Source organism: Leucopleurus acutus (assembly GCF_964270905.1).
Source record: "Leucopleurus acutus genome assembly, chromosome: 15".
In the NCBI taxonomy this organism is placed as follows: Eukaryota; Metazoa; Chordata; class Mammalia; order Artiodactyla; family Delphinidae; genus Leucopleurus; species Leucopleurus acutus.
In genome coordinates this window covers 43,802,346-43,827,336 of record NC_139157.1, presented here as the reverse complement: position 1 = coordinate 43,827,336, position 24,991 = coordinate 43,802,346, and the positions used below count along the sequence as shown (strand labels likewise).

Genomic DNA, 24,991 nt, shown 5'->3' with positions numbered 1-24,991 from the left:
AGCAGCTTCCAGTGTGGGAGCTGGAAACGGGGAGGGGGAGGGAGGGGTTTGTGTAAAGTGAGTATTTTGTTTTGGTCTTTGTATAAAGAAAGGTTTCTTCCTTTTTGTTAATTACTGAGTCCCAATATGTAAGAAATTATGACTCTGTAGATTTGTTTTTAATAAGCAATGGAAAGATGCCCTTCCCACTGTTCCTGTACAGTGGGCCTCTACATATCAAATGTACATTTGCTTTCAAAACTATTTGCATAAATTACTCATTTCCCAGTTGCCATCAAACCCACATTATTTACATGGTAAGACATTCTGTGCTAAGTACAGACAGACAGACAGACGTGAGAAATAATTGGTTTTCACTGTGTTTCTCCAGGAATATGCTGAGTCTGATATGCATTAGACTCTTAATGTTAAGCTAATACGTGGTTGGTTTTTTAACTACTCTTTAGAGAATAGTAGGGTTTTCATTTGATTGTGTAGAAGAATTAAAACATGGCTGCTGAAATGTCAACCAAATAGGCATAAATATCTCTTGACCTTAAGCTGGCAGTTGCTGTGATATGGCCTTAATTATCTGTAAATGTGGTTTTAGAATTCCTTGTTCTGGAAGAGTTCACTCATATCATTGTGATATGTTGGACTCATTTTTTATCACCAACAATGGGGGAGACTCTGCCTTTGTGAGGGAAGAGGGTGTGTAGGATATCTCTGTACCTTCCTCTCAATTCTGCTGTTAATGCAAAACCGCTCTTAAAAAAAAAATCTTTGAAAAGTATATATATTTACGTCCATGAAGTGCTCATGATATACAGGTGATCACTGAATGCTAGCTCCCATCCCCACATGGTTCCTTCTTGTACCTGTCCTACAGCCATGCCAGAGTGTGGTCTGTCCAGCTGGGTGCTATCACTTGATTAAAAAGTATGTGATTGTCCAACTGTGCTTTCAGAGAATGACGAGGAACAAGAGGCCCTGCCATCTCTGGATAAACCTGGCTGGTACTCCCAAGGGAATGCGGTCCACCTTTATGAACTTCTGAAGAAAATGACTGGCAAACCTGAACCCAAGGTATTTTCTGACTGAGCCCAGTTTACAAGGGCTTGGAGATATAAGCCCTTGTAAACTGAAACCATAACTCTAAATGCCTTCAGCATAGTTATCTGTGAGGCAGTCATCTGCGTCTGCCTGTCTGCCAACCTCCTTGCCTACCTCTTCTGCTTAAATAAGCCTTTCCTTTGTTGATGTACATTGAGTCTTTCTCTGTAACGGAGAAAAACAGATATTCCAAGTAGGAGGCCACAGACCTAAGAGATACAATGGAATAGTGTGTGGGTTACCGAGGAATGTTATCCTGATAACTGTCCATCAGGAACATTTTTATGTGTAAAACAAGCAGTAACTGATTATACTATAGACTGAAGACACGTTAGCTTTTAACATCCTGGCCACATTGTTGATGTTGGACGTTGGTATATTTTTAACAGCAGGATGCTTCTAAAAAACGTTTGCCAGGAGCCCCATGAGAAGGAGGGTCAGTGGGTCACTGAGCCCTACTCTACTGGCTCATACACTGTCACAGCCCCCTGGGGACTTCTGCCTTGGAGGTTCTAGTTCATGTTCCCTTAACCTTGTTTCCTCATCTGTAAATTAAGAGACATGGACTAGATCAATGAGGCTTTGCCTCAGAATGCCTGGGAAGGGTCCCAGAGTCCACTTGCCCAAGCCCACCCACTCTCAGAGATTCTGTTTCAGCAGGTCTGGGTGGCGCCCAGAAACTGGTAAATTGGTTGTGTTGTCCATTCTTGCTAATCTAACCCTCTGTAATAGGTTGTCTCCAATATCTCACCAGCTCTTCAGTTCCAGGGGCAGGTTTAACTGTAACCATATGGGCTCTTCATTTTTATTTCAGAAAATCGAATTCACTTATCTTCTGCCTTTCTTCTACCTGCAGATGAATTGTGTAACTTCTTAAACCTGACCCCTTGTGAATCAAATAGGACAGGTCACCTGTGAAGTTATTCAAGGAAATTTAAGACGTCTCTGCAACTTTTACATCACTTAACTCTGATACCTGTTGAGGGATTTTCTTCTGCCTTCTATGAAATGAACACTACTCTTTCACAGTTCTCATGTCTCAAACAGAATTTGCTCTCTGACTTACAGGTTGTTTACTTTGGTGACAGCATGCATTCAGATATTTTCCCAGCCTGTCATTATAGTAATTGGGAGACAGTCCTCATCCTGGAAGAGCTCAGAGGGGACAGAGACGGGAAGCCTGAGGACTCAGAGCCTCTAGAGAAGAAAGGAAAATATGAGGTAAGGGTCTCCTTTGGTTCTTTCCTTGAAAGAAAAGCTTTGTGTTTCACGTATCTTAGAAAGTGCTTGTTTGTGCCAAGAGAGATGAAATCTGTTGGCACTTACTGTGATCTTCATGCCATCTCAGCTCTACAGTTGATCTTGTGGATAGTTCTTAAGTGATGCCAAGATAAATGCTGTTGACCATTAACGTAATGGTCTGTAATGTCTGTCTTCCGAGTTCTCTACTTTCATCCAGTGCTGTGGCAGCGTGGCCGTGTTTTGGCTGATGATGAGGCGGCCAGATCCTGACTCACTGCGGTTATACTCTACCTCTTTTGCTTGGCCATGAAAGCCCTTGTCCTCTCACTTCATGGTCTAACTTAACAAAATTGGTAGCTCCCTTAAGCTTACTCCTGAGCCACCCAAAATGAACTTAGGTAAAGACTTGAGGGAAAGAAAAGTAAAATATGTCATAAATCTAGAAAGGGAAAATAGTGTATAAAAGCAAAAATAAGCAGAAAAGAAGAAAGGTCAGAAAATAAAATGCATTTTCCTAAAGTCATTCCAGTGGAACAATCTAAAAAGAATGGAAAACACAAGTCAAAAAACAAATATCCAATCAAAAAATAACAATCAAAAGAAACTATCAAGCCATGGAAAAACATGGAGTAACCTTAAGTGCATATTACTAAGTGAAAGAAGCCAGTTCCGAAAAGGCTGCATACTGCATACAACTATATGACATTCTGGAAAAGACCAGTGGGTGCCCCGGGGCTTAGTGGGGAAGGAGATGCTCTATTTATCTGGAAACCTAAAACTTCTAAGAAATAAAGTCTATTTTTTTTTTTTTTTTTTTTTTAAAGAGGGCTTCCCTGGTGGCACAGTGGTTGAGAGTCCGCCTGCCGATGCAGGGGACACGGGTTCGTGCCCCGGTCCGGGAAGATCCCACATGCCACGGAGCGGCTGGGCCCGTAAGCCATGGCCGCTGGGCCTGCGCGTCCGGAGCCCGTGCTCCGCAACGGGAGAGGCCACAACAGTGCGAGGCCCGCGTACCGAAAAAAAAAAAAAAAAAAAAAAGAGCTTTAAAATAACCTTCCAGGAGGCTGGCCTTCTAATCCGAGGGATTTGGGAGGAGGTTTCCCCTAAAGAGAAATAAGGAGATTTGGTTTCTTCAAAATGATTTGAGAATGCACAGACAGTAATAAGGAAATGAAGCATCAGTGGGAATGTTTCCTTTAGCATTCCATAGACGGTAGCTCCATCCTTCTCCCACAGACCCCTTTTCTTGTTAATTAGTTATAAACACATCATGAACAAAGAGTTAATAATTGGCTCTTCGACAGGAAACAGTGAGTCCACAGCTTGAAGATTTTATTTCCCAAGATAGAATTGAAATAATGTTCCTTCATCATCACACTCCACCTCCCCACCCCAGCCCTGCTCCATTGAACATATATGTCCTTAATAAATCAACCCACTGTGACTGAAGAGACAGGATTTGGTAGCTCTCTGTTGGGTGTACACACACATACACATATTTCAGAACAGTACTCAAAACTTTCATCACAACTATCAGACATAAGTAAGAGCTTATTGGATTAGCAGAGATATCTTAATAAGGCCACTCATTAAATGACCAGTCTGACACCATTGTGTTGTTCAACATATACTAAGTTTTTAATTTGTGCAAGCCTCCCTACTATGAATATCAGGGACTTATAATAGAATCATACACAGATCCTTTTAACAGAACATATTAGTCTGTGGATAAAAGGGGTCAGGGAGCTTGAGTATACAAATAAAGCATAACTGCCTCCAGAGGGTACAAATTATAAGAGAATTACAAACAAGACAGGATGGATACTTCATTGAGGAGAATTAGGGAAAAATTTATAAAAAATGTAGAATGTGAGGTAAACATTGAAGGACAGGTACATTTTCAACTGATGGAAATAACATTCTTGGTTCAGGAAGTAACATGAATAAGTGTACAGAGATTGTAATGTACAGGCTTCAGTACAGTCTTGACCGTAAAATAGCAGATGTGTAGGTTTGTCAGCCAAAGGCATCACTAGCAGTGTTTGGATGTGCAGGCAACAGGGGCGAAGCTTTTGTTTAGCAGCTGTGTGAAGGATGGGCTCAGCACATGGGAAGGGATGCTGTGGCGGGCTGTCCCAGCAGCCCAGCTAGAGGTGATACAAACATGAACAGTGGGCACTAGTGAGAAAGAGATGGAGAGAGTACATGGCGGATGTTCTGGAGGCACAACTAGCTGGGTGCTGGTGGTAGGAGCTGAGACGGAAAACATCGATGGTTTTTAAGCGCAGCCAACTGGAATTGATGGGTTTTATTCATATAAATATGGAAGTCATGAGAAAGACCTGGTTTTTTGAGGAGAGACGTTTTTGTGAGGAGAGAGATGTGATTGGTTTAATGTTGAATCCCATTTCTTTGAAATAGCTGGAGGATGAGATCAAACTGGTTTGGGAGATAGGTTAGGATAAGCGAGGAAAATTGAGAGATGTCTAAGGGAGAGAGACAAGAGAGAAAGAGAAGAAGAGAAGATAGAAACTTGGTGAGAACACTTACCATTAAGGGATGAAATCTATAAGATAAAGGCTCAATGAAAATAGGAGTGCTCCTTGTTGATATATTCAAGAAATGGCATGATTCTTTCGATTAGTGATATATATATTTTATATTTGAGAAAATGAGTCATTAAAACTTTAGCATCAGAATAAACAAAGATTAGCATCTGTCCATTTTGGCTGCTGTAACAAAATACCATAGACTGGCTGGCTTATAAACAACAAACATGTATTTCTCAGAGTTCTAGAGACTGGGAAGTCCAAGATCATGGTGCCAGCTGATTCATTGTCTGGTGAAGACCCACTTCCTCATAGACCACCATCTTCTCCCTGTACCCTCACATGGCAGAAGGGAGAAGGTAGCTTTCTGGGATCTCTTTTATAAGGACACTAATCATGAGGGCTTCATGAGGGCTCCACCCTCATGACCTAAGCACCTTTTCAAGGCCTCACCTCATAATTCCATCATCTTGGGGGTTAGGATTTCAACATAATGAATTTTGGAAGGACACAGACATTTAGACAATAACAGCATCCATAATACATTGAACCAGAAAGGGTAAACAGGTCTGTTTTCCTCTTTTCAAAGGAATAATGTGCAGCCCAGATTACCACTCAGTGTTGGCAGAACCATTATCTACATATAGCCTGTGTGATGTGAGTCATTTCTTCTCACTCACTATTTTAGAAAAGACAATGAAGTAAATAAAGAAAAACGACACTAAACTTCTCTTTACACCTTGAGAAATTATATCTAAATACACCTTAAATGTACACACAGAAGCATAGATATTTATATTCCATACTGCTCTTAAATATCTTTGGTGAAATCCAGATAGATTCTTGCTAAGTGATCTCTAAACACCATCACCTGAAAAACACATACTTTCATCTTGCTTCACAAAGTGAGTTCCAGCGCAAAGAATCATGAATCTAAAGGCATATTTGGGACTCTTTGCTGCTCCAAAATGAAGTTTTCATCAGAAAAGGATGACAGATTTTATAATCCAAATTCTATGGACGTGATAGGGTTTTTTTTTCAATTCTTAGTTTTATACTATACCCATAAAACACTGAGAAGTATTTTTTGAATGAGTCTTATTTAGTCTACAACATTTCTGTGCCTGCTATGTCCTAGGCACTAAGCCTTTAAGGATACACTAATACATGAGATAGTTCCTAACCTTCTGTAGTTTATAATCTGTCCAGGGCGAAAAGTAAATAGTATGATAATTGCAAGATAGTATGAGAAGTACCATATTAGGGATAAACTCAAGAGTGTGAGAAAATGGAGGAGACCTAATCCAACGCAACTGTGGGAAATCAAGGAAAATATCCTGGTGGCATCCAAGCCAGATCCCAAAGGATGAGAAAGGGGTTCCCAAACAAAGCCAGAGGAGAATACATTAAAGGACTACAAAGTTTTGTTTTACTTTTTATATAGTATATAGTCTGGTTAAAGTTAAACAACTGAAATTGTTGTTCTACACAGTTGTTCTATTTTGATTTACTTACTGGTGGAAAAAACTTATAATGAGGTTGAACACTAATTAATCACAGTTTCGTTATTCTATTTCTTGTTTCAGGGACTGAAGGCAAAGCCTCTAAATAGATTATCTAAAAAATGGGGCTCTTTTTTTATTGATTCAGTTTCCGGACTGGAAAATACAGAAGATTCCTTGATTTATACATGGTCTTGTAAGAGAATCAGCACTTACAGCACTATTGCAATTCCAAGTATTGAAGCAATAGCAGGTAAGGCGGATAATACTTATAAAGCTTTACCTGCTGCTGGACAGTAATGACCTGAAGTACTAGAATTCTTTTCTTTCTTTTTTTAATTTTATTTATTTTTTTATGAATTTATTTTACTTTATTTTTTTTGGCTGTGTTGGGTCTTTGTTGCCGCGCACGTTCTTTTCTCTAGTTGTGGCGACTGGGGGCTACTCTTCGTTGTGATGCACGGGCTTCTCATTGCAGTGGCTTCTCCTGTTGTGGAGCACCGGCTCTAGGCGCGCGAGCTTCAGTAGTTGCGGCACACGGGCTCAGTAGTTGTGGCTTGCAGGCTCTAGAGCGCAGGCTCAGTAGTTATGGCACGTGGGCTTAGTTGCTCCACGGCATGTGGGATCTTCCCGGACCAGGGCTCGAACCCATGTCTCCTGCATTGGCAGGTGGATTCTTAACCACTGCGCCACCAGGGAAGCCCTAGAATTCTTTTCTTTAAAAGAAGAAAATTTTCCCATGGCATTTATAGATTTTTCTTGGGTAACACCTAGATATGGCAGTTTAGGTAATTAAGACCTGCCTGTCCACTGGAGCCAACTACAAATGATGTACTTTTTTTTTTTTTTTTTTTTTAAGTCTGTCTGGAGTCATAGGAGAAAGCTAGGGAAGAGTTATCAGGACAGGATGCTAAGGAAGCCAAGTAAGGTGAACCTGACTTTGGGGGCTACTTTTCCCCCTGTTTGCTAACTCAGGAGAAGGCACTCAAAGAAGTGAGTGGCCTTTTTGTAGTTTCATGAACCTACAGGGGTAGATAGTAGAAGGTAGGGCCTGCCAAAGAAGGGGTGGGCCTGGTGGACTCTCTCAATCTCTGTTGAGACTCTGAAGGATGAATTAGAAATAGGCATTCACAGGAATTGGAGCTCAGCTTTAAATCAGCTGAATCCCTAAAACTGGATTGAGGAGATTCTAGATTGGTAGTGCCCCAAGACACCTGGTAAGAATTAATGACTGTCGTCTTTTGAGAAAGATATCATTCTAGGACTCAAATTATTTCAAAAAACAATACAAGGTTCAGCACATAATGAAAAATAACCAGGCACACAAGGGTACGAGACTACACTAACAGAAATAACCAAGTTCAAGTACAGAAAAGAAAGGAATGAGAAATTTGGTAGCTATATAAAGACTAGTAAAAAGTGGAAATTCTAAAATTGAAATATTAAAAAGTAAAAATTAAGAACTTAATGGATGGGTTTAACAGAAGATTAGACACAGGAAAAGTGAATTAGTACGCTGGAAAATAAGCCAAAAGAAAATAGCCACAATGAAGCCTGAAGAGAAAAAAGCATGGAAGATACGGAAAGGGACTAAGAGACACAGGAGATATAATGAGAAGGAATAAGATTCCTATAATTAGAAACTTAGGAGATGAGAGAATAGGCCAAAAGCAATAGCTACAACAAGCTTTCCAAAAATGATGAAAGAAAATAAGCCAAATGTTTAAGTAGCCCAAAGAACTGAAACGCAATACATAAAGGGAAATCCCAACGTTAACTGCTAAAGACCAGATAATTAAGAAATATTAAAAGCAGTCAGAGAATGAAGACAGATTGATTTCAAAGGAGTACTTCATAAGAGTGTTAGACATCTGACATCTGACTCTTCCCAGAAACAAAAGAAGCCAAAAGACAGCAGAATGATATCTTTAAATTGCTGAAAGAAAATGCTTGTCAGTATTGATGAAATTCTATACCAAGTAAAGATATCATTAAAGAATAAAAGAAAAATATTTTTAGACAGACAAAAATGGAGAAAATGTATCTCTAGAAGACCTGCACTATATAGAAAATACTAAAGGGTCTTGTTCTTCATGCAAAAGTGAGAATGATCCCTCTTGGAAGACTGGAGATGAAAGAAGTGGATATACAGCAACAAAAGGATGTATGAATAAATTAAAATGAATATTTACAGTTAGAAACAATTTTTTAAAATCCTATGGGGTTTAAATAAAGAATTTTAGGACATATAGCACCAATGGCGTATAAATCACAAAATGGGACAGCTGGAGTTAAATGTGTTCTAACATCCTTTATTATATGGCAAAGGATGAGAGTATGTTAGATATTAAGTCAAAAATGCATCTCGTAATCTCTAAGATAACTACCAAAAGCATTGTAATGATACATGTACCGAACTAATTATGTAACATAATTTTAAACCCCCCCCCCAAAAAAAAAATGGAGAGAAAAATGGGGAGAAATGGATGCAGAAAGTTTGAATATCAAGATAGAAAGAGACAATACCATGTTAATGGTAACCAAAAGAAAGTTAGCGTTAGCTCTATTAATGTGAAGGAAAAAAAATCCCTTAACTGAAAGAGAATCACTTCATAATAAAAAAATTCTGGTTTCAGAAATAGTATCACTGAAAGTCCGAGGTATTCACCCTCTCTTCTCTCAGGTCAGAATTTAATCCCTCCCTGTTTTCTCAATACCAAGAGACTGCTGAAAAATCTACTGTGCTTTAGAGGGGTATGTTTCTGCTTGCTTCTTAGTTTCCTGAAGTTCCCTTGAAGGGCTTGAGTCTAGAATCCGGTTCTCCACCCCTTTGTTTATAGCAGGTTCCAGCCCCTCACTTTTTGTGTCTGTAGCCCTTCAAGACTGCCAAAATCTCTTCTGGTTTTTCTGCTGCTAGTAACTGCCTCTGCCCCGCCCCCAGCCAGAATTCTGGTGCCTAAAGGGAAAAGCTGTGGCAGAATGTTGGCTCACTTCACTGCTGCTTGTTACTTCCCAGGAAGTGTTTGTCCTCGGGTCTTAGTTGCCTCTTCAACTCTCCAATAACTTCACTCTGATGTTTTTATTTTATCCAGCTTTTCTAGTTGTCTCAGCTCCAATTCAGAAGTGGAAGTCTACTTTTTTTTGAACCTCAGATTCTTCTTCCTTAAACTGGGTATACCACCCTCACAGGGTGGATATGAGAGAAAGTAAAGTAAGATATTTATCTGATATTTATTGGTAGGATGATGATGACCCTAAGATATGTGTGACCTTCCAAAAGGTCCATCCTCTATGCCATTATACAAATCCAGTATGTCAATATATCTTACTCACTGAAATAATATCTCATTCTCACCAGTTTCAAAAGATTGATTTTTTTTTTTCATTTTGTTCCATGCTTACACACATAAAATTAAAGAATATATTTCTTCCTTTCACATACAATTTTCCTATTAAAGAAATGGACCCTGTAACTTGAAGGGAGGGACTGGCCCAGGACTAAACTATTATTTTCAATTTTTTATATTTCACTCTTTCTTTCCTTCAAAGTGACTCAAATTTATAGTGAGAGAGTAGGGTTGTGTGATTATAGAAGTCACTGAATTATTCTAAAGTACCTGGATAGAAACTGTTCAGTGGGATATAGTTGTGAAATAGTAAAAGAGCCAAGGAAAAGTGACTCTCCATTATTCCAGGATTTAAATATTTCTCAAAAAATGGGAAAATAATCCCCTGTCTTCTGGGGTAATCACTTCTCCTTAAGGAAGCAGTAATAACATCAGTGTGGCTCCCATTTTCACTTTCCAAAAGCTTTCTTCCTCAGCACCCTGGAAAAGAATGTGGCAGAGCCTTTGTCTTCTAACTTCTATTAGGACAAAATACTTGGACTCACCAGTAGTCAAACAAAGCTAAAGGAGTCGATTTGGGGTGGGGGGGAGAGTTAGAGGGTTGGTAAGTTATATTTGATTGTCGATTTTGATGTCCAAGACATTGCCTCAAAAAGCAAAGTGTTAGTCTCTCTTTAACTTAGCACTCATTGCTTACGATCACATTCTCATAAGGAAATTATATCTCACACAGAATTTGAAATTTATTATTTCAGTAACATATTCAGTAAATTTGGATAGTACTGTGTAATTGACCCCCAAGTAAGAAAAACGGCTGAAAGAAAAATGGTGTGATGGTCATGGCTTTAGACATGTTGAAGATAGGATCTTTATATAAATGTTATCCTGCCAGTATCTTTAAAAAAAGTCCCGAGAGTTGTTCTGTTTCTCTATGTGTTGTTTTACATTGAACTTACTGTTTAAGAATATTTGTTCATTTTGGTTCTCTTCATTTAATTATTAGATAATGTGGTTGATATTATGGTGTATTTAGTACACAGAGTTTAACAGAACATCATTGTGGTAAACAAGAATTTGGTTCTTTGTCTACCATTCTCTTTTCTTCCAAAATGCACCCAACAGTGACTTTTCTAAGACATGCAAATGTCTCCCTCTTGTTGAATCCCCAATCTGGACGTACTTGTTTAAACACAATAGTAATCTGATCTCAGTTGGGCTATTCCATACCCAGATTTCTTAACCTTAGTAGACTTTTTCTGCTACCTGGGAGAGAGAATAAAATTTTTGTTTTAAATGAGATAGGAAATGAAAAACAAACCTGATATTCCCCCTCTTTTGTATTCATGTAATGTTTCTTTATTCGTCAATATTCTGTTAGATGTGGTTCTCTCATTGACATTTAAATGCTTAGGAGGTATTTTTATAGATGTTATAAAAGTTTGCAATATACATTACCATGATGGTTGGTTTATAAGCATTTTGATAATGTAATCATTTTAACCTTATAACAGCTTTTAAAACATTTACTTTAGGAAGTGTGTAGGAAATACAGAGAAAGAGGTGGCTGGGTCAGCTCACAGCCTGTATCATTTTTGTGGCTTATAAGAAATCCAGGACCTCAGATGCACTATTTTAGAAACTCAGTTTTTATCAATGTACTTTCCAATGCCTTTTAATGAGCCTTTTTAATGGCTCAAAATATGCTCCAGCTAATCTGAAGCAGTGAAGACCAGTGAAATTCACTAATACGAATGTTTTTCTGTTTATAGTAATCTTAGCTTTCTCTGGCCTCAGAAAGGCAGTGTTCCTTCTGCCCAATCTTTAGCACTAGTCTTCTCCTCATAAGGATTAACTATTTGGGTCTTAATAACTCTCACTGGCATTTAATATAAAGTATAATTTTTATGTATCATTTTCAAAATACTGAGTACTACCAAATAATGTTTTACTTGTGAAATTTGTGAAATAAGGATGACTACCCAGTATCTGCATGTGGAATGACTATCATTACATGACATATAACGTTTCACTTGTAATATTTCTGGTAATGGTTCTTTGAAGAAGCTTGGGAAGAAAATATCTGAAGGCTAGCTTTTGAGATACTTATATTGAAGATGTCACAGCGTCCCACCATCAATAAAGTATGAATTTTATGTTCTCTCCCCCATCTTGTGGCTGTGTGTTTGTGTGTGTGCGTGTGTGTGTGATGCTTATCATATGGAAAAAGTTGCCATATTGTGCATATTAGAATTCTTATTTAGCTAAGCATTCAAAGATTATTCTTAGTAACTATTACTAAGGGCTATGAAGATTATTAGTTCTCATTTACCAGTTACATCATGCAACCTATCCAGGTGACAAAAGAAATATTAAAATTATGAAACTAAAAATGTTTTATTATCAATGACTATCAAATTTCGATTTGTTTATATTTATGAAAGTTCTTTTGAAATCTGCAGAATCTTTTTTTTTTTCCCCAGAATTACCCCTGGACTACAAATTTACAAGTTTCTCTTCAAACAATTCAAAAACAGCAGGCTATTATCCAAACCCTCCATTGGTCTTATCAAATGATGGGAAACTGACAACCAAATAAACTATGTTTACTGAAAAATGAAGTGAAGAACCATATGTACAGCAAATGTACTGTAAAAATGTTAATTTTCAAAAACTACTGTAAAATGCTTTATAGAAACAAATTCTTAATGCAGTGACCAAGAAATTGGTATGTTTTTCCATAGGTCTCCTTTCTATAGAGATCATCTTGATACCCAACAACTCTCATTATGTTAAAATCTCAGTTATCTTAGAACTGAAAAGAATCTTACTAATATTTTCTATACTAGCAGTTCTGAGATTAGAATCACCTGGGGATATATATACATACACATGCATATTTACACATTTGCCTAGACCAGTGGTTCTCAAAGTGTGTTCCCCAAACCACTAGCGTAGCAGCACCTGCAAACTTGATAGAAATGCAAATTTACAGGCCCCATCCCAGACATACAGAATCAGAAACTCTGGGAATGGGACCCAGCAATCTGTGCTTAATTACAGTGTGGTTCACGAACCATTGACTAGACCATAACCTCCAGACTAGACCAAAGTTCAAGAACCATTGACTAGACCATAACCTCCAGACATTGGTTTAATTGGTCTGGGGATACAGATGAGCATTGATGTCTTTAATATGCCCCAGGAAAATGCAGCCAGAATTGAGAACAACTGATCTACACCTGTTGTTTCAACTTAAAGTTCAGAACACCAAGTCTAGTAAGATTAAATTATTTTAACTATGCTATTTTTGTGGTTACCAAAGCAAGGAAGTAGACATGATGTCTTCTGAGACTACACAGCCATAATGGGACAGGGATGATAGAGAAGCCAACTATTTCAGCCTCCAATGTTACCCATTAGGGTTTTTTTCCTCCCTAATAATGTTAAAGGCTGTTTACTTCACTCTAAGGCTTGTATTCTCAGTGGGGCAAAAATTGGTTCTTGGGGTGAAAAAAATCTTAGTATAACGCAATGTATTATGGTCCTCCATATCTCAACCCTACTCAATAAAACCTTATTCCTTAGTATTAATTTCTCTCATTAGGGAGAAATGTAATTTAAAGTTAAATTTATAAAATGTTTTTCTCCTAGGGCGGGGGGGGGTGATAATGAAAAGAGAGGTTGAGAAAAATTGCTTTAAGAGGTTTTATAGTTATACTACAATCCAGGATTATTGTGTTCGATGTGCTAATGTATAGTCATATTAGTAGCTGTTTGCTGCAAGATGTTTGGACCCAGATAATGTTTACAATATAAATTCTTGGCTACTCTTTATGCTGTAATTTTACCCTGTCCATCATGGACATATCAGAAAACACTGGTCACCATCATTTTACTTGGATTGTAGCAGATAATTTAACGTATTGATGGATGCAATGAAGTTAAGTATTTTGTTAAATTTTTAAGTGCTCAGATAATCCCAAATATATTGTGGGGATGAGTATCTCAGGGTAGGTAAACAGTTACTGATTTTTTTTCCTCAAAGTCAGTAGCTTTCTTCAATATCTACTAATAAATGTGATTGTCTTTGAAATTGAATTCCAAAATCTTATTGGAATATAATAAAAAGCATACATAATCAAGCTTAGGGCTTAAGTGAAAGATGCTGTTTCATGTAAACTTTCAGTAGACATTTGATTTCTTTTAAAAATAAAGCTCTTTTTCCTTATGCATGTTTATTTTGTCAATGGCAAAGAATAATACATCTTTAAATGCTTATAAACTGCTCTTGTTAATATGAAAAATGCGAACTCCAAGGTAAGAAGGTAATTGCATTTTTTTGGCCACTGAAGAGTCAAAAAAATTCACTCAAGTCAGAAGTTCTAGTCCTACTTTTACCAGCAGCTACCAAAGAAATCTGAACAAGTTACCACCTAATCTGACCTTAGTTTTTTCCATCTTGTCAAAAAGATGGTTAAGAGTTTATATCCAAGTTTCCTCCCACTTTTCTAGCAGAGTCAGTCAGTGCTTCTGTTGGACTGTAATTAGACTTTAAAAATTTTTTATTTGTTTCTAAAAAGTGTTTCTAATTGTATATGAAGAGTAAAAATAATCATCAAAAATGGTATATTTAAAATTTAAAAGAGGATATTAGAGAAGAAAAGCTGTATATTCTTTAATAAAGTTACATGAAATAAGAAAGCAGGAAAATTGTGTTAACGGACAGAGGACTTAAATTTAATATTAGCATACAGGCCTATGAAGCCACCATCGTCCTGATACCAAAATAAAACAAAGACACTACCAAAAAAGAAAATTACAGGCCAATATCTTTGAAGAATATAGATGCAAAAATTCTCAACAAAATATTAGCATACCAAATCAAACAACACAGAAAAAGGATCCTACACCACAACCAAGTTGGATTCATCCCAGGGTCACAAGGATGGTTCAACATATGCAAATCAATCAATGTGATACACCAGATCAACAAAAGAAAAGACAAAAACTACATGATCATCTCAATAGATGCAGAAAAAGCTTTTGATAAAATTCAACATCCACTCATGATAAAAACTCTTACCAAAGTGGGTATAGAGGGAAAATATCTCAACATAATAAAAGCTATTTATGACAAACCCACAGCCAATATAATACTCAATGGTGAAAAGCTGAAAGCCTTCCCACTAAAATCTGGAACAAGACAAGGATGCCCACTCTCACCACTTCTATTCAACATAGTATTGGAAGTCCTAGCACCAGCAGTCAGACAAGAAAAAGAAATAAAAGGTATTCAAATTGGTAGGGAAAAGGTAAAACTGTCATTACATGCAGATGACATAATACTATATATAGGAAACCCTAAAGACTCCACACAAAACTACAGGAGCTGGGGCTTCCCTGGTGGCGCAGTGGTTGAGAGTCTGCCTGCCGATGCAGGGGACACGAGTTCGTGCTCCGGTCTGGGAAGATCCCACATGCCGCAGAGCGGCTGGGCCCGTGAGCCATGGCCGCAGAGCCTGCGCGTCCGGAGCCTGTGCTCCGCAACGGGAGAGGCCACAACAGTGAGAGGCCCGCATACCACAAAAGAAAAAAAAAAAAACTACAGGAGCTGATAAACTAATTCAGCAAGGTAGTAGGATACAAGATTAACATACAGAAATTGGTTGCATTTCTTTACACTAAGAATGAAATATCAGAAAGGGATTGTAAACAAACAGTCCCCTTTAAAATAGCATCAAAAAAAAAAAATACCTAGGAATAAACCTGAAAGACTCAGCATATAAGGCAGTGAAAGACTTATATGCTGAGAACTATAAAACATTAATAAAGGAAATTGAAGATGATTCAAAATGGAAAGATATCCCATGATCTTGGAAGAATTAATACTGTTAAAAGGGTCATACTACCCAAAGCAATATACAGATTTAATGTGATTCCTGTCAAGTTACCCATGGCACTTTTCCCAGAACTAGAATAATCCTAAAATTTTTATGGAACCATAAAAGACCCAGAGTTGCCAAAACAAGGAAAAAGAACAAAGCAGGAGGCATAACCCACCCAGACTTCAGACAGTACTACAAAGCTACAGTAATCAAAACAGCGTGGTATTGGCACATAAGCAGACATATGGATCAATGGAACAGAATAGAGAGCCCAGAAATAAACCCACACACCTAAGGTCAATTAGTCTTCGACAAAGGAGGTGAGAATATACAATGGGAAAAAGACAGTCTCTTCAGCAAGGGGTGTTGGGAAAGTTGGACAGGTACATGTAAATCAATGAAGTTAGAACACACCCTCACACCATACACAAAAATTAACTCAAAATAAATACTTAAGACATGACACCACAAAACTCCTAAAAGAGAACATAGACAAAACATTCTCTGATGTAAATCATACCAATGTTTCTTGGTCATTCTCCCAAGGCAATGGAAATAAAGGCAGAAATAAAGGGACAGAATCAAACTTACAAGCTTTTGCACAGCAAAGGAAAGTACAATCAAAACAAAACACAACCTACGAAATGGGAGAAAATATGTGCAAACGGTGAGACTGACAAGGACTTAATTTCCAAAATATATTGGGTTGGCCAAAAAGTTCGTAACATCTTACAGAAAAACCCAAACTTTTTGGCCAACCCAATACAAACAGCTCACACAACTCAACAACAAAAAGCCCAATCAAAAAATGGGCAGCAGGAGCTCCCCTGGTGGCGCAGTGGTTGAGAGTCTGCCTGCCGATGCAGGGGACATGGGTTCGTGCCCCGGTCCGGGAAGATCCCACGTGCCGCGGAGCGGCTGGGCCCGTGAGCCATGGCCGCTGAGCCTGCGCGTCTGGAGCCTGTGCTCCGCAACGGGAGAGGCTACAACAGTGAGAGGCCCGCGTACCACAAAAAAAAAAAAAAAAAGGGCAGCAGAACTAAATAGACATGTCTCCAAAGAAGACATGCAGATGGCCAACAGGCACGTGAAAAAACTCTCAATGGCGGTAATTATTAGAGAAATGCAAAGCAAAACTACAATGAGGTATCATCTCACACCGGTCAGAATGGCCATCATTAAAAAGTTTACAAACAAATGCTGGAGTGTGGAGAAAAGGGAACCTTCCTACACTGTTGGTGGGCATGTAAGTTGGTGCAGCCACTATGGAAAACAGTATGGAGGTTCCTCAAAAAAACTAAAAATAGAATTACCATATGATCCAGCAATCCCACTCCTGGATACATATCTGGACAAAACTATAATTCAAAAAGATACATACACCCCTATGTTCACAGCAACACTATTTACAATAGCCAAGACATGGAAATAACCTAAATGTCCATTGACAGATGAATGGATAAAGGAGATTGGGTGTATACATATACAATGGAATACTACTCAGCCATAAGAAACAATGAAATAATGCCATTTGCAGCAACATGCGTGCAACTAGAGATTATCATACTAAGTGAAGTAAATTAAAAAGAGAAAGACAACTACCATATGATATCACTTATATTTGGAATCTAAAATATGACACAAATGAACTTATCTACAAAACAGAAACAGACTCACAGACATAGAGAACAGACCTGCGGTTGACAAGGGGTGGAGGTGTGTTGGAGGGATAGAGTGGGAGTTGGGGTTAGCAGATGTAAACTATTATATATATAGGATGGATTAACAATAAGGTCCTACTGTATAGCACAGGAAACTATATTCAATATCCTGTGATAAACTATAATGGAAAAGAATTTTTAGAAAGAATGTACATGCATAACTGAATCACTGCTGTACAGCAGAAATTAAGTACAATAAAATAAAATATACAATTTAAAAAATTTTTTTAATAAATAAAAGTCCTTTTTGTACATTTACTCCCTTCAGTGAAGGGAGCAAACTGCTAATTTCATCTGTGCAGCAAACATCATGATTACATATGTAACTTCAGGAGTATTTTAATCTGTAACTATGGAATTCTGTATTAATTTAAATAAGTGATTTTAAAAAAAAACCTTCAAAGACCATCATGAATGGGTTAAGAATAACCTTCAATTGAATACCCATATAAATAGGGTTATGCCAAATTTAGTACAGATGGCTGTGATACAGTGGAAGGTACCCTAGCTTGAAAGCACACTTTGTGATTTGCATCTTAGGCAATTTAGTTCCAACTTTCTGAGCCTATTTTCTCAACTGTTTAAAAGGGGACAGTAAAACTGTCAGGATTATGAAGGTAACATAAGAACAAACATGGAAGTACCTACTGTCACCTCAGATCTCTTCAGATTGTCAAGCCAGGGAATGCATATCTGACGCAAAATTGGGTATCGAAGGCTTAAATTGTGACTCTATGAGACTGGGAACTCAATGATTAGGAATATTGGTCATTTATGGGGGGTTTGTTTTTAATGATGAAAACTGATGTAAGGAAACGTGAGTCAACTGGAGGTAAAGCAGAAGCAGCAGCAGGAGTGATATGGAGGAGTAGGGGGCCTGGTAAGGAAGGTCAGAGAAGACTTTGTGGGTGTCTGGCCTGAGCTGAATACCCAGAAAAATAGAAGAGGATGCCAGGGAAATTATGAAGTATGTCACTATTAATCATAGGGCAATAATGGCCCAAGCAGACCAAAATGGTAATACTTCTTTGGTGAAAAGGATGAGAGAAATTCTTTAACTGGTTTGGAGGTCTGATTTAAGAATAATTTGGGTCTAGAATTGAGGAAGAAAAACAAAAAGGCAATGCAAAGAAATGGAGCAGGGCTATATGAGTTAACCGATCGGATGGTACGTGAATCCTAGACAATGTTAACTGAGTCTAATTTTATTAGACTAAACAGAACAGAAACCATGTTAATCTGTAACGAACGAGTAGCACCAGCCTACTAGAAAAATGAGTACTACTGGTTAGACTAAAGCTGATAGTAAACCAACAAAAATGATTTTCTGATTATATCCAGAACAGGACAAAGAGATATGCTTGAAACAGATGGTCGACAAGGCAGAAATTAATCACTGAATTGAAAAGGTAAAATGAACATTGTATAGGGAATTTAGGACTAAGATAGGTATAAAACATGCAAAAGAAAACTTAGCTCTCTAATACTTAAAGTTCTCCAGGTCTAGAAAAATTATACTTCAGCAAATAGAGCTTGCAAATAAATATTGCACCAAGAGTCAGCACGTCTGTTTTAACTGTATGTTTAATTAACAATCTCTAATTCAAATCAGTAATTTGGGGGCATTTATGTCAAATCTTTGCTTAGATGGCTAAAAAAATTCACTGACTCATTTATGGAGACCTTGCAGCATTCATTGTTCTCTCTGCTACAGAGAATGCGGAAGTATGTATCTCCCAAACCTTCATGTAATAGCTGCTGAAAAGCAAAACATTACTGGTAATTGACATTGTGATGTCTGATATCATGTTTCTAGACTTTATATCTGTCATAACTTTTTTGTTTTTCTTTCTTTATAGAGCACCACACTGTTGTAGGAAAACAATTTAAGTAGTACTTAAAGAATATCCAATGATTAATTCTTCCAAAAGTCTATCTTAAGCTCATTAAATAAAAGAATCAGCCCAAGGTGGGACACAGTTAACATAAATATATAAGTAAACTATTATGGGGCATAGAGAACAGTTTTCCACTGAAAACAGTATTTTAAGTGAGTGACAAAAATCAATATATGCTGTTTCAATTACCAAAACCTACACTGACTGTATAGGAAATATGTTTATGAGTATGCACTTGGGCTTATTTACCATTTTTCACAAAAAAAATCTTGGAAGGTGCACTATTGCCTTTTTTTTTTAAGGTTCAGGATGATACTTACTGTGACGACTTGATAACTTTAATGATTTGCCAACCACTTATTAGCCTAGACAAAACAGACAAGCCTTATTTATTTTTATTTTTTGGTGAAAACAAGAAATACAGCAGAGTAACAGATTTATTTTTCCTTCGAGCACATAGGAGAAGACTAAAGTACTATCTTTGTTTAGTTTGACAGAGCAATTCTACAAGTACTTACACTGGTTAGGAACATACGATGTCAAGTACAATATTTACTGCTAGGCCAAGAAATATCAAGACGACAGTTAGGTTTTCTGTTTGAGAATACTTCCACAAGACAGCACAATTTCAAAGGTCACATTCAATTATATTTCTAAGAATAGAACGATATAAGAAGAGAGAACAGAACAAGCTGATATATTAGTGAATATTCACAGAAGTCTTCATACTGCACAGGAAACAAGCCTGACATTTTTGCACACATTCTCAATTACAAGCAAAAAGCATGCCTGTAAATGTCAGTTTTGCCAGAAAGCATAAATGGAGAAAGGAATTAACAGGACTTTACTCAAACACAATGAAATAAGGAGCACACGCCATTAATCGTTCACATATTCTAAAATAATACAAAACATTTAGACTTGCATTTTTGTGTACAAAAAACTACTGGTGAATTCGAGGAGTTAGGAAAAACTGAAGGAAAACGAACTCCTCCCACCATCCTCTTTAAACATCAACCACTTTCATTCTCCCACCTCTCCTGGGAAACACCTCAGGGGCCTCCCCTCCTACCCCTGACCCTACAGGGTTCCAGTCTTTCCAGTTTACCTTCTCAAGCCCAATCCACAGCAAGCTCATTTGTTTTCTGAGCTTTCAGTTTCTACAGCCTAGGACACCTTTCCCACTGCTCTGTGTCCAGACATCCCAAGCCCCGCGGAGCAGACTTTCACACACCCCCCTTACCCCCAGGAGGGAGGCTTGGCAGCTCCCACAATGCAGTCTACAGCCCACTCCCTCATTTGTTAGGTCAGAAGCAGGGAAGGAAATGCAGAAGCTGAGGACTGAGAGCCAAGAAGGCCAGGCAGTAGGATGGAGGCTGTGGGACATCAGGGCAGTCAAAGAACAGTACAGAGGACACGAGTGACCTTCAAAATGCTGCCTTGGGGTTATTTCTAAGTGGTCCAAGGCCCAAAAAAGAATTTCCATGCTTAGAAAGGTGGAGTGAAACTATGTTTTGATTGCCTTGGATCACAGCCTGCTCTGGGTCTGTCTTGAAGCCATTACTGTGAGGCCCTTCTGTCTTCTCTTCAGCTTCTCACACTAAAGCTCAAGAAAACACACAGAAGGTTTTGGTAAATGGATGAGGAAGAGGATGGGGTTGTCAGAGTTGGCCCCAAAAAACAATGCCCATAAGTAGGCAATTAACCTACAGGTTTTCCTTTGAAATGTTTAGACTTTGCTAAAGGAAGTGAGGTGGAAACATGAGGGCAGAAGACAGCAATAAGAGATCTGGAGTCTGATGCACAGTACCTTTCTCCTGGACACAATCAAAGGGAGAGCAAATTAAACAAAAAGCCTGCTTTGCCAGTTTTCTTTTCCGTTTCTGAGCTGTAACTGCTTCTGAGAGGAAGAAGTGGTGGGGGGGGGGGGCGGTGAGGGAGACGGAGACAGAGACAGATGTATAACAGGCGCCACAGACTAGAAAGACCTCTTCGTCGGTGCCCGCGCCCTGGCAACTTAGTCATGTTCATAATGGGTGCGGGAGGGGTTGAGAAGGGGATGCTTAATAAAGTTGCCTAGATTAAGGGTGGTTTGTCAGCTAGGGCTCAAAAAGGCTAACTGCTTGAAGGGACCCCCCCCCAACCACCAGCTTTGCTTTGGACGCTGTGATATTACGACTGCCCAACCTGCCTGACAGCCAGTTGGGTTTATGGGTAGCCATTTGGGGGGCAGGGAAGGGGATAGTTCCTGTGTGCTACCCAGGAGCTTAAGTCTACAGATAGTTCCTGAAGAGGAAGGCGATGGTGCCTGTGCAAAGCTCATTCAGAAGGCTGAGTGCAGGTTCAGGTGGGCCATATCATAGGCCTTCATACTCACCAGTATGTGATCACAATGCAGGGTGCCCAAAGGCATAAGAAGACCAACATGATAACACAGAACACCTGTCATCTGTTACCTCATTCATGCCTAGTAGCCACCCACCAGCCAGCTGCGGATTCTGCGATAACCAGCAGCGTAGATAGCATGGACCCAGGAAGACAGTTGGAAACCAGTTACTGGTAGCCTGGAATGTTCAGTTTGGGTTGATGACTGGCATCATCTACATAAGCTTCATCTTGCAGCAGTGAAACTCAAAGATCTTGCCACAGAGTACATGGGTATCAGGAGGACAGCCTGCATAAAGTATTAAGCCGAGCTAAGTATTTGCAAAGGTATATCAAGCTTCTTTGTGGTAGACAACCACTTTAAAAACTAGGAGAAGGCTATCGTCAGACAGGGCCAAGGGCATGCAAAAGAAGGGAGTGCATATCTACAGTATCATGTGCTTGGCATAGCAGTAGTGGAAGGCCGTGCACTTGGAACATGTAACGATGCAGAACAGCAGGAAGGCTCAGAGGAAGAAGAGCATAGGCATATAAGCGATTATCTTGCCACTGATTTTTGAGGATTTAGAAGGACAAAAGGACAAAATAACCCAGTGTGAAGAGAAAGTAAATGGAAGACTGCATGCTGTTGGCTAAGCACAGGTCCAAGAGGAGGTGGTAAGGAAACTTGTGCAGGAGCTTCTCATGGGGCAGGAGTTAGCCGGACTGGAACCTGAAGGTCCTGGAGCTCTCCACTGGCTGCCTTGCTGGGTCTCGAAATCCTCTGCGGGGCCCATCACCCATCAGGTAGTACTGGAGGGGATTGGGCCACAGTTCTGCTTTGATAATCTCTGCAATCCTGTCGAATTCTAGGAGGCTGTGGTCTGAGAACCAGTTGAAGAAACTGGGAATAGTGTTGCCTTCCCGGTTCCTGTGGATATGGGACTGGGGGTCTTGGCCCCGGTGCCAGCGGATTGGCGTGGAAAGAGACACCACCCGGCCAGAGGATCTGCGTTCATATTCCTTGACAAGCCCCTCATTTCGGAAGTAGGGGTTGCTCTGAAAGATGAACTTGAATTTGCAGCCTGCTCTGGGGTGTTTAAGCTCCTCCACTTCCAAATTGATCATGTACCTCATCATGTCTTCATCCTGGCCACTGATCATAGGTGACAGCTGGGGATGGTTGCGGAAGGCAGTGACCCAGAAACCTGGGATATTTTGGATGATGAAACTTCTGCGCTGCATATGGAGCCTTCGCATGCGGCCAAACTTGCGCTCCAGCTGAAGGAAGGCCCTGTCAGCCTGAGCATTTACATTTGACAGCTCCTGATCGATGGCTTCCAGCGAATCCATGCAGTTATTGATCTTCGGGGCTCTGGCCCGGGCCTCCTCCTTCGCTCCTCCTACCACCTTTTTCTCCTTCTGCATCACCTTCTTTTCCTCCACCACCGCCTCCACTACTCCCTCCTTTTCCGCTGCTGCTGAAACAGCGCACTTTTTTGTCGTCATTTCCTTGGCTTTCGCCCCAGGCATTATCTGAGACCCCAACCTCCCTGCGCCACAGGCTTCTAGAGCCTTCTCGACAGCAGGGCTGCGCAGCTCTCTACGCTGACAGTCATTTTTCTGGCTATTGTCGGCTGCCACCGAGGTGGAGGCAGAGGCTGCTTCCATGCCCTCGGTGGAAGCAGGAGCCTCTTTCTGGCCCGCTTTGGTCGCAACGCGGCCGCGACTCCCAGCAACCCGAATGCGGAGCGCAAGGCCACAGCCCGCGGGGTCCCGGGGCGCGCCTCCCTCTGCGGCGGTCTCCAAGCCGCCCTCACCTGTGTCCGCCATCACCAGGGTGGCCCCGGTTTCCTCGCCCTGACACTGCTTTAGGTCCGGATGTCCCGGGGCATGGTCGGGAGTAGCGAGACCGCAGGTTTTAGAGACAGGGAGGTTGTCGCCCTCATCCAGGCCGCTCATTTTGGTAGAAGTCAGACCTGCAGGAGGAGAAAGTCCGTTGTCCTCCGCCGAAGCCGCGCTCCGCCCCTCGCACCACCCCTCTTTTCCGCTCTGAGGGATGCTGCTATGGCAACCGGTGACGTTAGGCGGTAGCGTCTCAACCTCGCGCGAGAGTTCGTTGCGTCTTATGATTATGCAAGGCTGTCAAGGGTGTTTCTTTGTCTTTGTTACAAAATGTTATGAATTTCGTGAGTCTGGAAAAGATTTGGCTTGCATAAATGGATACAGACCAAACTCGAGCAAGTGAGAACCGTGTGAATGTGGATTTCTAAGGCCCTGAATGAATTTCTAAGGCACCTACTGTCTTTTAAAATACTTAACTGCTAAGAAGGGTTAGTTATTGTCTATTCAGTTCAGCTCATGGGGCTTCTCTTGTATAGTAAAGTGGATTCAGCAATTCGCAGCCCTTTAACGTACGGATTCATTGCTGTTACCAAAGAATTGAGATGAGCAGGTTTTGATTTCTAAGAAAAGTGTTGCTGTGTTAAATGTGATGATTTTAAAAAATTAGGAGCAGCTAAAAGGGAAGTTTCTCTCATCCTAAGAAGACATAATAAAGGATTATTTCAGTTTGCCTTACAGATTTTAAAGTATATGTACTTTGGCAAACACCTTTGAAGCAACTGGACAATATTTTCACTTTCAACTGATGTTAGTAGCAAAATGTATTTTCCTCACTTAGAGGTGACGCACACACGTGCAAGGGTGCAAATTCAGCCATTAAGCATTACTGGAAGAAACGTAATCAAAGGGGATTTTAATTTCTGAAAGTATACATATTATATAGTGCTAACCCTCGGGTTGTAATCTTAATCTGAAGAATTCCTGCTTCAGGATGGCTGTGGGCATGAAGCCAGCAATTTTGCCGAATTTTTCTTCTGTGATAATTCACTGCAGGGCAGAAGCCATGATCAACTGTTTGCAGGCACCGGAGCTACTAATTGTCTTAATTAAAATATTTTAAGTAACATTTAAAAAGTTAATGTTAAAATATTTGAGTAAGAAAACTTGTTTATTCGGGTCAGTTCGTTCTAACATTTCATTTGATAGTGTTATCACTACTATCTGTTCTGTTTGTTGAAGTGTGAAAATACTGCTGTTAATCCTTAGGAAAATGCAAGAAAAGAAGGAAAATTTAAATTTGCATATTTTTGTTTAAAGTCTTAAATTCATATTAGAAAAATGATTATAACTCTTTGTAATAGAAATTCCACTACAAAGCACCCCAGATTATGATCACTTTCAAATAAGGACTCAGAAGAGATTCCAGTTAGAAGTAAAGCTTTAGGGGCAAAGGATTTCGAGAAAATCAGCAGTTATATTGAGACTTCTGGTGAAGGAAGTAGTGCAGACCTGTACAGCTAATAATGAGGTGCTGATGGAAAGATAC

The 24,991-nt window shown here is 39.6% G+C and overlaps 2 protein-coding genes across 3 annotated transcripts in view; one reads left to right on the top strand and one right to left on the bottom strand.

The window, feature by feature from the left end:
- NT5DC1 (5'-nucleotidase domain containing 1) overlaps positions 1-12,444 on the top strand; it is a gene marked incomplete at its 5' end in the record, with an annotated part of 119,670 nt that extends 107,226 nt beyond the window's left edge. For both annotated transcript variants that reach the window (XM_082855922.1, XM_082855921.1), the window contains 4 exons: positions 947-1,065; positions 2,161-2,313; positions 6,470-6,638; positions 12,213-12,444. In XM_082855922.1, the coding sequence (XP_082712048.1) occupies positions 947-1,065; positions 2,161-2,313; positions 6,470-6,638; positions 12,213-12,328 (557 nt within the window). In that variant the 3' untranslated portion in view covers positions 12,329-12,444. The remainder of the gene's footprint in view (positions 1-946; positions 1,066-2,160; positions 2,314-6,469; positions 6,639-12,212) is intronic.
- A 6,864-nt stretch (positions 12,445-19,308) lies between these two features.
- On the bottom strand, positions 19,309-23,638 carry TSPYL4 (TSPY like 4). Its single transcript, XM_082855626.1, has one exon. It carries the CDS (start codon positions 23,560-23,562, stop codon positions 22,318-22,320), a length of 1,245 nt encoding a protein of 414 aa, XP_082711752.1. The 5' UTR covers positions 23,563-23,638; the 3' UTR covers positions 19,309-22,317.
- Between the last annotated feature and the right edge of the window lie 1,353 nt (positions 23,639-24,991).

Coding starts and splice junctions, on each gene's coding strand:
- TSPYL4 (XM_082855626.1), bottom strand. CDS start 23,562: ATGAGCGGCCTGGATGAGGGCGACAACCTCCCTGTCTCTAAAACCTGC.